This window comes from Chinchilla lanigera, unplaced genomic scaffold (genome assembly GCF_000276665.1).
Source record: "Chinchilla lanigera isolate Chin_1 unplaced genomic scaffold, ChiLan1.0 scaffold00054, whole genome shotgun sequence".
In the NCBI taxonomy this organism is placed as follows: Eukaryota; Metazoa; Chordata; class Mammalia; order Rodentia; family Chinchillidae; genus Chinchilla; species Chinchilla lanigera.
In genome coordinates, this window is record NW_004955455.1 from 4,024,492 (window position 1) to 4,036,299 (window position 11,808).

The 11,808-nt window shown below is 49.9% G+C and overlaps 1 protein-coding gene across 5 annotated transcripts in view; it reads right to left on the reverse strand.

The window, feature by feature from the left end:
• Positions 1 to 7,865: 7,865 nt before the first annotated feature.
• The window catches only part of Ascc2 (activating signal cointegrator 1 complex subunit 2), a 45,544-nt gene continuing 41,601 nt past the window's right edge, over positions 7,866 to 11,808 (reverse strand). For all 5 annotated transcript variants that reach the window (XM_013520429.1, XM_013520428.1, XM_005396225.2 and 2 more), the window contains one exon: positions 7,866 to 10,683. In XM_013520429.1, the coding sequence (XP_013375883.1) occupies positions 10,512 to 10,683 (172 nt within the window). In that variant the 3' untranslated portion in view covers positions 7,866 to 10,511. The remainder of the gene's footprint in view (positions 10,684 to 11,808) is intronic.

Below are 11,808 nucleotides of genomic sequence, written 5' to 3' on the forward strand. Positions count from 1 at the left end.
ATCTCTTTTTGTAGTGCAGGCTAGCCTTGAACTCACTATGTAGCCCAGGCTGCTGCCTAACTCGGTACAATCCTCCTGCCTCAGCCTTCTGAGTGCTAGGATTAGATGTGCAGAACCATGAATCCTCCTATCTCCACAGGGCAAGGTGTGCTGGGTGTACAAACCTATTCCTAAAAACAAGCCTGCTCCCTCTCTCTCTCTCTCTCCCTCTCTCACTTTCTCTCTGCTTTCCTTCCTTCTTCTTCCTTCCTTTCTTTTTTTCTCACTACTGGAGATTCAACCCAGGGGGTTTGCACCTAGCTACAGCTTGCTGAGCTGAGACAGATCTTGCTATGTAGTTCAGGCTGGCCTTGAACTTGCTATGTAGTGTAAGTTGGCTTTGAATACATGACAGTCCCCCTGCCTCAGCCTCTTGAATGTATGTGCCACCATGCTGCCCAACAAGAGGTTTTCTTTTTTAATGATGACAATACCTACACGAGTAGGTATATGGGAAGTGATTGTTTCAATATTGCTGGCAGGAAGATCAAATTTAAAATGGCAATCAAAAAATTTCATCCTGGTTATGAGCCAGATGTGACAGTATACACCTATAATCCCAGCTAGTTTGGAGACTGAGGCAGAAGGATCACTAGTATGAGCCCAGCCTAGGCAATTTAGTGAATTTGAGATCAGGGCTACCCATCAAGACCCTGTCTCAAAAAAACAAAATAAAATAAAATTTGGCTGGATTTGTAGGTCAGTAGTGGAGTCTTGACATGAAGTCCTGGACTTTGTTGCCAGAACCTCTGCCCCCGATTATAATAATATGTGTACTATGATCCCATTGTTGCAGAAAACCAGTGTTTGTATTTCTTTTTTTGTTAAAAAAAATACTGAAAGGAAAAGAACAAAGGAAAAAGGAGAAAAAGGAGGAGGAGGAGGAGAAGAAGGAGAGGGCAGAAGGAGAAAAAGAGAGAGAGAGAGAAAGGAGAGAAAATAAAATATTTGACTCTACCATTCTATTTCTAAGCATTTATTTTACAAAAATAATCATGGATTGGGCAAATATTTAGCCAGGAGGCATTTCCTTGTCATTTAATAGCAAATAATTAGAAATAACTGAAATGTACAACAAAGAATTGCCTGGGTAAAGCATGGTACAATAGAATACTAGCAAGCCATTAAAAATGATGTACGTGGGAAATGGAAAATCACTCACAGCCTGATTACTTGAATAAACGGTTATAATAATGTGTGTATTATGATCCCATTGTTGCAGAAAACCAATGTTTGTATTTCTTTTTTTGTTAAAAAAATACTGAGGGGAAAAGATCCCAAATCCTAACAGTGATTATTTCCACATGATAGGATTATCAGTATTTTTTTTCTTTGCTTATTTGTGGGAACCATACTAAGCATGCCCCTTCTTTTGTATTAAGGAGGAAAGCAATGTAAGTTATTAAAAAGAAATAGATTCCATCCCTGTAACCCAGTGAGCCCTTCCAAAAACAAGAAACAAGGTCTGTCCTACAAATGAGTTTGAGGTCTTCTGAGCACAGGACAGAAATCAATGAATTTTAAGTGTCTGAGCAATGTGCACAGTTGGAGAGAATACAAATTCTTTGGGTAAGACGGGGTTATGGAGGCTGCTTGCGCGGAGGAAAGGACGAACGTTCTGTCCTGGGGCAGGCAACCGGCACACTCGGAAGATCGTGCACCCAAAATAGCTGCCTTCTCTGGGCACTCAGCCAGGTGCTGTAAATGCACTCGGTGACACTGGATCCTCATTTCGAGGTAGACACTGCTCTTCACTTCAGGTGGAAAATGAGGCTCAGAGAGGTTAAGTGTCTTGGCCAGGGTAACACAGCTAGGGAGTAGAGAACCAAGGGCAAGACAGATGGCTATAGAGGCTATGCTCATATCAATTGTGCCACCCCGTGAAAAACCATTTTTGTTTTTCCTTTGTGGCCTTGGCCTGATATGCTTGAATTTATATACAGACTGGATGCCAAGGGCGGAGTCCAGCTAACACCAACGACAGGGTAATGAGAGAATACAGAGAAAATGTTGCCTGGGAGCCCCTCAGTGGACAGTCTATGCTGACCACCTTCCTGCCATTTCCTGTCCTGCTGTCATTTCCAAACTCCGGCACAGACCCTCTGAATGTTCTGACTGCTCCCCAGGCCCAGGGGGCTGCATCCCTAACCCTGTTTTATTTTGAGACAGGCTCTTGCCAAGTTGCTGAATTAATGATGCTGGGTTTAATTTTTTCTTTTTTCTTTTTTCTTTTCTTTTTTTTTTTTGAGACAAGCTTTCACTATGCATTTCGGGCTTCAAAGTGAGCTCAAGGCCAGCCTGGGCTATATAGCAAGACCCTGTCTCAAACAACAACAAAACAAAACCAAAACCAAAACCAAAAAAAAAAAACCCAAATACCCTCACTTCGAAAGCCTGCTAAATAAGGTCCTTGTGTGCTTCTCTTTGCTCACGTCTTATAACTGTACAGGGATCATAGAAGCAGTGAATATGTGAGTTATAATCCTAGCCCTGCTGGTCTTCAGTTGGGAGACCTGGGCTAGCTTGCCCCTCTTGAAGCCTCAGTTTCCTCATCTGGAAAATGGAACAATGATGATCGCAATGGCTCACAGGGCAGTCGGGAAGACATGCAGTAGTGCTTGTGATGTGCTTAGCAGAGTGTATTGGGGGGATTCTTGTGTTCTTGGAGTGAAGAGATGAATCTTCCAGGGCTCCCTGCACAGCCCTCAGGGACCAGAGCCTGATTAGTGTATTTGACCCACAAAATGTAGGCAGAGAGCCCTGGGAATGACTGTGCAGCTGAATCATCCCAGCGCCTCCTCCTCATTGCCCCGATTGCTTTACAACCTCGTCCCGGCTTCCTTTCCAGCCCTCTGAGGCCGGATCACGCTCTCCTGTTCCCTTTGCGTCCCTTGGCAATCGCGCAGTCGGTGTCTCTGACAGTGTTAAACCCCGGCGGCCCAGTGGCCTCTTCGGGCAGCTCTTATCTCCTCTCCACACCTTTCCCTGCGCAACTGAGTCCTCTTCGCTTCCCTCTGTCCCTGATGTCTGGGCAGATTTCTGTCTCTGTCTTGTGCAAGCCTCCAACAGTGACCTGCGCTTGGGCTGCAAGTCCGACGGACGGCTCCTTTCCTCACCTCGCTAAGCTTTCCTCGTGAAACACTTCCTTCAAATCGGGCCCCCGAGGGGCGTCCTTCCCCTCCACTGATGGGGAGGCTGTGGCGAAGTGTGAATTAGGGAAATATATTCCGGCCAGCTTCCTGCTTCCCCTTCTCTGCTCTGCCTCTCGGTCAGTGGAGTGACTGGAATTACAGATCGCAGTGGTAGAAGTCTAAGAGATGATAAGCCCTCCTTTCCATACTAAGCCAACCACGTGTGCAGGATTGTGATTTCTAGTCCCAGTGCCAAGCTCTAGGGAGGCAGGACAGGAAGGTGGTGAGAGCATGGGCTCTGGAGGCTGGCAAATCTGGGGTTTGGCCTCAACTACAAGTAGGTGACTGAACTCTGTGAAGCTTGTCATCACACCTATTCCCCGGCTTCATTCTGAGGATTCACTGCGGGAATTTCCAGTCCTACAAGGCTGCATGGGGCTCTTCACTTCGGTTCCCAGGTCGTCTTCCACACACCTCCTACCTCTCAGACAGGCCCGCCTCTCGTCTGCCCGAGCCTATGTGTCCAGGCCATCTGGAGCCCAGAGGCTTCTGGGAGGACAGTCTTGGAGGAGCGAGGGCAGCAATGTCAAGGCAGTGCAGGGTGGGTGCACAGAAAGAGCACCCACGAGTGGGAGCATTGGCAGGAGGCACCAGCCACCCCTCATCTGGGTCCCTGTGAGTAGTTCCCTGCCCACCTCATGGGGAGCTAAGTCTACGCATGCCTCATCCCAGCCATCTTGCCAACATCTCTGCTTATAGCTAAGATGGCTAGGGTTCTGAAAGGGAAGGCAACTTTACTCAAAATACCCCAGAGCCAGGGAACAGCTGAGCCCAGTGGGGTTCTGACCCCAGAGCCAGCCCTTGCTTCTTAGGCAAAAGCCTAAGAAGCCACAAGTCATCCAGGGAACCCAGATTAAAAAAAAAAAAGGCCCAAGACCTTTACCTCCAACTTTGAGTTAATACTCTGTGGAGGAGAGACAAATGCCTTTCTGTGCAGACCCCTCCTGGGCAGGAGAGTATGGCTTTGCAGGTGTGACAAGCCACCTCCCCTTCCACTGCTCATGGAACTGGTTCTTATGTGTCACAGCTGACAGAGGCCATCTGGCCAGAGGCTGGGTCTACCCTCTGGGTTTGTCAGTGGCACCTGGGGAACCTGGCAGAGTGCTGCAGGCAGCGCCCTTGCTTTCTTCTTAACAAGCTCCCATCCAAGGGCCTCTCTCTAAGGCTGTCCCCAGGTTGCCCCAGATAGCAGCCTAAGAGGCTATTTCATGGCAGGACTTGACCATGAAAGCAAAAGCCTTGGAGTCCAAGCCATCCTATGATTCTGTCCTTCAGCAAGAACCACCGGCCAGGACCAGACATGGAGGCGCACACCTGTAACCCCAGCACTCAGGAGGCTGAGGAAGGAGGATCACTGCAAGTTCGAGGCCAGCCTGGGCTACATAGTGAGTTCATGGCCAGCCTGATCTCCATAGCAAGACCCTGTCTCAAAAAAGCAAAACAAAACAAAAAACCATCAGCCAAAATCCAGGTAGAGGCAACTCAAAACAGTCCATTCATAGCCCATGGAGTCCAGAATTCTGCTCAGGAACACATTCCCTAGAATGGCAGGTGATTTGTGCAGAGTTTCTTGGTAGGCAGTTAAAGGAGCATACAACTGTACCTTAGCTGCTCAGGAGGCTGAGATAGGAGGGTCACGAGTTCAAGCCCTGTCCAGGCAACTTAGCACGACTCTTTCATTTTTTTATTTATTTATTTTTGTACCGGGAATCAAACTCAGGACCTTCCGCTTGCCAGGCAAGTGCTTGTGCCACTGAGCTAGATCCCCGGCACACGACTCTTTTAAAATAAAAAACTAAATTAAAAAAAGGACGAGGGGATGTGCTCAATGGTAGAGCAGGTGTCTAGCACCCACAACACCCTGGGTCAAATCTCTGGCACTGCAGGAAAAAAAAAGCAGAAACTACCAGAAATGCAGTGTAGACAGGGTTGCCCGTCAGAGGAATTTTCGTCTCTCCCATTTGAACGTGGTTTGCTGCTTTTGGTTTGCCACTACCCCCCATCACTGTCACCATCATGGCCTCATCTGACCTCATAACTACCTGCGCCCACGAGGCAAGACGCGATGATCATTCCCATTTCCCACAAAAAGGAACGGCTGCACCAAGAGGTCAAGTAACCCATCCAAGGTCACAAAGCTAATTGAAATTTGGGTCCTGGACTCCAGCCTTCTGATTCTTCATCTAGTGCACTTTTCACTATCCCAGGACATTTTTATGAGCAAATGAACAATAAAAAGAACAGGCAGCTGAGACCTGGGAATCTGTGTGTGAAAGAATGCTGAGCAAGTCAAGAGAGTGAGATGGGAGGTAGGCTGGGAGCCTGTGTATAAAGCGCTGCGAAGAACATTCCTAAATTTACAGCAATAATTGTGCTCGGCCCACTGGGGGCTGGTTTTCTGCCTGGCTCTTCAGTGAAAACCACTTCTAGGGGGAGAAACCTGTAATTACTTCCTTGGGACAGCAGAGCACTTAGGGACGTGTGAGAGCGCTGGGTGGGGGCGGGGCCGCCACTCCTGCAGCCAGGGAAAGCAGACTTACTGTCATAATGTCCTACTTGGAAAGCCAGAATTTAATACCTGTTGTTTTTGTAATTCAGACGACAGCAAAGAAAGCTGGATGAAGCCCCTGAGGCTGGGAGAGACCCACAGAAGCTCAGTGAATTCTTAAGCAGGACAGAGCGCCTCCTCCCCACATGCAGACAGGGTGTCTGAAATGCCAGGGCCTGAGCAGGCGGCTGGCTGGGTCTTTGAATAGTCAAGAAAACCTGGCCTAAATGCCTTTTTAGTTTCTCCAAGTTCTGTCGGTCTGTGTAAAATTCTACTGATGGGTTATTGATTGTTGGGGAATTTTCTGAACGATGTAAAGTCAGAATTTCATGCCTTTTTAAAAAATTATTATTTTTTTTTTTGAGACAGGGTCTCGCTATGCAGTGCAGGCTGGCCTTGAACTCACAGCAATCCTTCCACCTCAGCCTTTAATCCTCAGCAATTACGGGTATGCACCACCACACCAGTTTCGAGGACCATCCCCACCACCTTATCTCATAAACACACAGGGCGTAACTTTGAGACAGTTTGAATTTTTAAACCGTGGTTCAAGCTGCCGAACTGCAACAGCAGCCTTGGGCCAGAATCAAGGCCCCTCCCTTGCTGCGCCAGCACACCGGGATCCACATAAAACCAGAGGCCAGGGCTGGCCTGGGAGCCTGTGCAGGGTCCTACCCCACCCCCCTGGGTTCCCTGGAGCTCTGGCTCCTTCCAGCCATCCCATAAACGCGCTTGGGGGCCACACTTCCTCCCCACCTCTGAGCTTTCTCTTCTTCCTCTTCAATGCCAAGCTCGAGAAGGGTTGATTCTCCCACCTTCTCCCCTTCTTCCTCTCTGATTCTCCCCACTGGCTGCACCCCACGACTTCCAGCAAAGCCTGCGCATAGCCCCTGTGGGGCTCGCCGCCCCTGCCTTGTGACCCCGTGGCTGCTGCCTGACACTGTGACCGCTCTCTGCTTCTGGAAAGTCTTTGCTCTTGGCCTCTTTCTGTTTGCCCTTGACTATTTTCCTTCCTACTCACTAATTAAAAGTTTCATTCATTTACTTATTAGGACTGAGAACAGTTATTCCTAGTTATTTTTCTAAAATGTCTGAGTTAATGTCCATGTACCCCTCACACTGTGAACTCTAGGAGGGCAGAAGCTGGGCTTTCTTATACGAGCCTGGCACCTAGCAGGTCTTTAGTGAATATGCACTGAACAGGAGCCCTTGTTCACCTTTCCTTGGCCCTCCCCGCCAGCTGACCCTGTGGCCCGAGCCAGGGCCAGGTAGCAAACTTGGATGGCTCAGGTGTTCTGGACCGACACCTGCACCAGGCCCGGTCTGTGTGTGTTCCTAACACGGAGGCCCTGTCCCAGACCCCAGTGCCCCTCGGGCTCTGCTGTCACCAACTCAGCTGAAGATGCCCTAACCCGCTCCCTATTTTCCTGAAGAGGGATTGGACATAAAGATGAAGCGTCATTCAGTGTGCTTACAAGCAGACTAGATAAATGGAAGAAAGGAGACATGATTATGAAAACAGAAAAAAAAAATGAAGAAAATAGAAGAAACTGTCAGAGATGTGCTGGGCAATATAAAATAGTCTGATATGCATGTAGTTGGGAGTCGTCAGCATGGCCTGGATCTTCTTGTTCAGCTACTTTCCTCTTTCATTTTATGTATGGGGTCAGGGACAGAGAAGAACGGCAGGGACTGGACATAGGAATTAAGTGTGGGGCTTTAGCTGGGTGTGGTAGGGCAGGCCTGTGATCGCAGCACTCTGGGAAGCTGAAGCAGGAGGACTATAAATTCAAGCCCAGCCTGGGGAACTTAGTAACTCAGTGAGACCCTGTCTCAAAATAAAAATAAATAAAAATAGGGCTGGGGATGTAGTTCCATGTGAAAGCCCTCAGTTCAGACCTAAGTACCATTAAAAAAAATAAAGTGGGGCTGCAGGAGACAATCCTGGAATTAAATCTTCCCTGGGTCACTTGCTGTGTGCTCTTGGGTTGGTTACCCAACTTCCCCTGTACCTTGGTTTTCTCACCTGTCCCTACCTTGCAGGATTAAACAGAAGGATGAAAGAGCCCAGCACAAACTCGGACATGGCAGGTACTCAGCAATGCTTTTATTATTACAAATCCCCGTGGTCTCACCACCATCACCCACACTCTTGCTATCATTTTCATTTACCTACATTCCTTTCCAGATTTGGCCGGTATGTAAAAAAAGAAATTTTTTTTTTACATTTTTACAATCATGATGCATCATACCATTATGTATTCTGCTTTTAAATTTATTCTTTAAGAAAAGCAAAGTTAGCTTGTCATGTTGCTACCAAGTCTTTATTGATGCCATTTTGAAAGGCTGCATAATGGCCCTTGACCTTTATTTGTTTTTTCTTTCCCTCCCTATCCCATTTTCCCCAAGCTCCTGGTGTGAGAGCAACATGTAGGCTCTGGCCAACCGTTTCCTCCTCCGGGCTGCACCTGGCTGTTTTTAAGAGGCATCTCACAAAGGACGTGCACGCAGGCTCTGCCGCTCATGTGCCACCAGCTCTAGACAGATGACCTGCTCAGGCCTCCTCAAAGGGCTCCTGGGCCCCTTTTAAAAAACAGTACTCAGTTCTAGCTGAAGTAGCACAGAATCTCTGTTCCAACGCACACATTCCCCACCACTGTGGGACTTCGGATGGAGACACCTGGGTCCCAAGTCCTCTCCGAGGCACAAGATCTTAAAGTCTTCCCAGGAAACACCCATGATAATCACGTTCTCTGCCAGGGCACAGAGAAGGCACTTAGAGGATACCTGCATAGGAGCAGCAGTGAGGGTGGTGGCGCTCAGAGACAGAGCGGGCAGGGGCAGGGCCCCCACCGACCCTACTCCTAACATGCTGCAGCCGCCCATCTTAAACTTGGGAATCTCCTCCCATGATTTCACTGGCACCAAGAGGAACGCATCTGTCTGGTCCAACATACTCACTTTACAGATGGGAATACTGAGGGCCTGAGTGGGGAGGGGTGCCTGTGGGCACCACTGCAGATGGCCTCCGAGCTGTTTCCAAAGCATCCTGAATGGGTGCCCTTGAGCTCTGGAAGCAGAAAGCAGCAGCTCCTCAAGGGAGACTAAGTTTGACTTGGCACTACTTTTTGAAAAATGGTCTTTTCAGATCCTTTAAGACAGGAGGCTCCTGGGAAACCTGAACACTCTTCCAAGTGGCTGGAGGCACAGGTGACAAAGCGAAGGTGCAAAGAGCTGTGTGAGCAGGTAAGGCAGGCAAAGCCCGTAGCTCCCAAGGCCCTCGCCTCATGCCGCGGACGAGAGCTGGGACTGAGGGGCTTGGTCACTGGCAAATGCCTCTGGGAGGAAACAGAGTCTTCGCATTGCCTGTCAGGATGGCTGGCCCTGGCGCTGGCCTCAGCTAATTTTGCAGCTGACAGGGAGGACACCACCCCCATATCTGCTCTGCATCTGAAACACACCAGGAGGAGCGAGAGACGCAGAGGGATTGCTATTGATTTTCACTTGTGCGGGCTGACCTAACAAAACCAATCCATCAAGCGCCTGTCTGCCTCTGCCTCACACGCTTATCCTAACTACGTGCAAATAAATAGCACTAGCACCCAGGGTGATTCGTCATGTGGGCCCTGGCTTCCACTAGTGGGCTCCAGGCCAGGCCGGGCTAAGATCAGCCCAGCACATGCCGTCTTTGATCTGTGTTGATCGGTGACGCTCTGGGAGGCCTGGCAGCCACTGCCACACCGGGAACTGGCTGGCCACACCTGGAAGAGAGCTTTGAGGAACCAGCCCAACTCCCATGAGCTTCAGCTGGGCATCCTTGCTTGTTTCTTAGTCACTGGATTTTGGAGGGTTTAATAAAGTGTATGTACAACCATGAGGCACTGAATTCTGGTATTGGCTCTACCACTGGCCACATGTCCTTGGGCCAGCTCTGAGATGGAGATAATATCATATACAGGGGTCTAGGACCCATAAAGGTCCCAGGTGACACTCTGTCCAATCCCAATTCTGCCAGCTCCTGGCTGTGGCCTGGGCGGATACCCCAGTCCTCAGTGCCTCACTTTGCTCATCTGTACTATGGGGCTGAAAACAGTATCTACCTCCTAGGGCAGAGGTCGTCAGGACTGAATGAGACAACGGCAAGGGCCATAGGACCTCTCACCCTCCAGCTGGTTCCTTCCATAGGCAGCAACTGGGGGCTCAGAGAAGGGTCTGGTGTGCCCACGGTCACACAGCAAGGCAGAACAACGCAAGGAGGGGTTAATGGACAGGCAGGGAAGAAAGTTCAATACAGACCGCACAGGGACCACCCTGCCCTCTTGTCCTCCAGCTGGCAGCTGTTACTGAAGAATGAGACACAGGACTGGGTCACAGCACGTCACAGATGGTTGCTGGAAAGGGTCGGAAACTTTATTTGCAGGCCTTGTGTTGTTTCCGAACACGCAGGTTTCCTGCCATCCAGGGGTAAAGGGAAGTGGTGTCTGGTACCCGAGGTCTGGGGCCTTGTCTTGGGACTCAGTCCCCTGTCCTTTCCCACAGCGCATGAGGAGGAGGAGGTTCCTCGATGACACCCGGGCTCCTCTGCCAAGGGATAAGGCACTGTGTGTTCTACAAGACGGTGCTCCTGGATGGCTGGTAGGCAACGAGGCAACCTCTCAGGGGTTGCAAAGCTGAGGCTGTCGAGGGGTCAAGTTGAAGTTGGGGGTCCCAAAGGGCCAGCTGGACAGGAGGCTTCAGGAAGGGATCATGCCTTTGCTTCTCTTGCGGTCAGCCATGGTTCTCCGGTTGTGGTTGGCTCTTGTTGCTTTGCTCGCTTCCTTCTTCCGGCGTTCCTGTGTTGTCTCCCGGCTCTGTCCATGACCCCGGGGGCCGCCAGCCACTGCTGTTGAGCTGTCATGCCGGTACCTGAGGGAGCAACAACCCATCCCCGGACAAGCCATGAGCTGGAAGAGATCTGCTGGGAAGAACCCACAGCCTGCCACTAGCTAAGGACACACACCCTGGGCCAGGTCACTTATAGCCCAACTTCAGGTGGGAGGGGAAATGAGGGGTAGGTGCTGGGGACTCTGGTCAGCTCCTCCGCGTGCTGTTTCTCTTCTCTAAGCCTCACCTCCGGATGGGCCCATCAGCAAGTTGCAGGGGAGCAAAACTAGAGGGCTGACTGCAGCGCATGTGGAGAGAAGGGCTTGGGTGTGCCCTCCCTTCTCCATCCAGGGCCACCTGCTGCAGGCGAGACATTTCTGTTCTGCACCCAAGACCCTTGCTTGGTGGACTCCAAAGACCAAATGCACTCAGAAACCCTGCCTAGGTTCTTTTTAGCCTGTCTCAACTGCTAGGATTTTTGCAGAGCTCCATGCTCAGGGATTTGGGATGAATAAGAAGCCAGGGTGGCTTTGCTCCCTGCTCAAGAACCTTCTTGTCCAGCATGGTGGCACCTGCAATCCTAGCACTCTGGGAGGCTGAGGCAGGATCATCACAAGTTTCAGTAATTGAGTGACTCAGCAAGATCCCACTTTAAAATAAAGAAAAAAAGGGCTGGGAATGTAGCTCAGTGTAAAAGCCCTGAATTTAATCCCCACTTCTGCAAAAACAAAAATAGAAACAAAAACCCTCCTGCAGCTCTTCCACTGCCTTCAGAGTGAGATCAAATGCTTTGCTTCTTAGTGAGGTCTCCTATAGCCAGATGGCAGTGCTGTTTGCTTCCCAGGATGAGTATCTGGCCTTATATCCCTGGCTTGTTCTTAAGTGGAGGCAGATCCTCAGGTCCTCTGGATTGTTTCCTCAGGGTAAAGGAGACAGGGTAGGTAGAGGAGTCTCAGGCTATCTGCCTTTTTTTTTTTGTCTTTTGAGACAGGGTCTCGCTATGCAGTTCAGGCTGGCCTTGAGCTCACTTTGTAGCCCAGGCTAGTCTCGAACTTCCAATGATTCTCCTGCCTCAGCTTCCTGAGTGCTGGGATTACAGGCGTGCACCACCATGCCTGGGCCAGGCTACCTGTTAAAGACCTCCCTGACCAAGTGCTTTCTTGCATT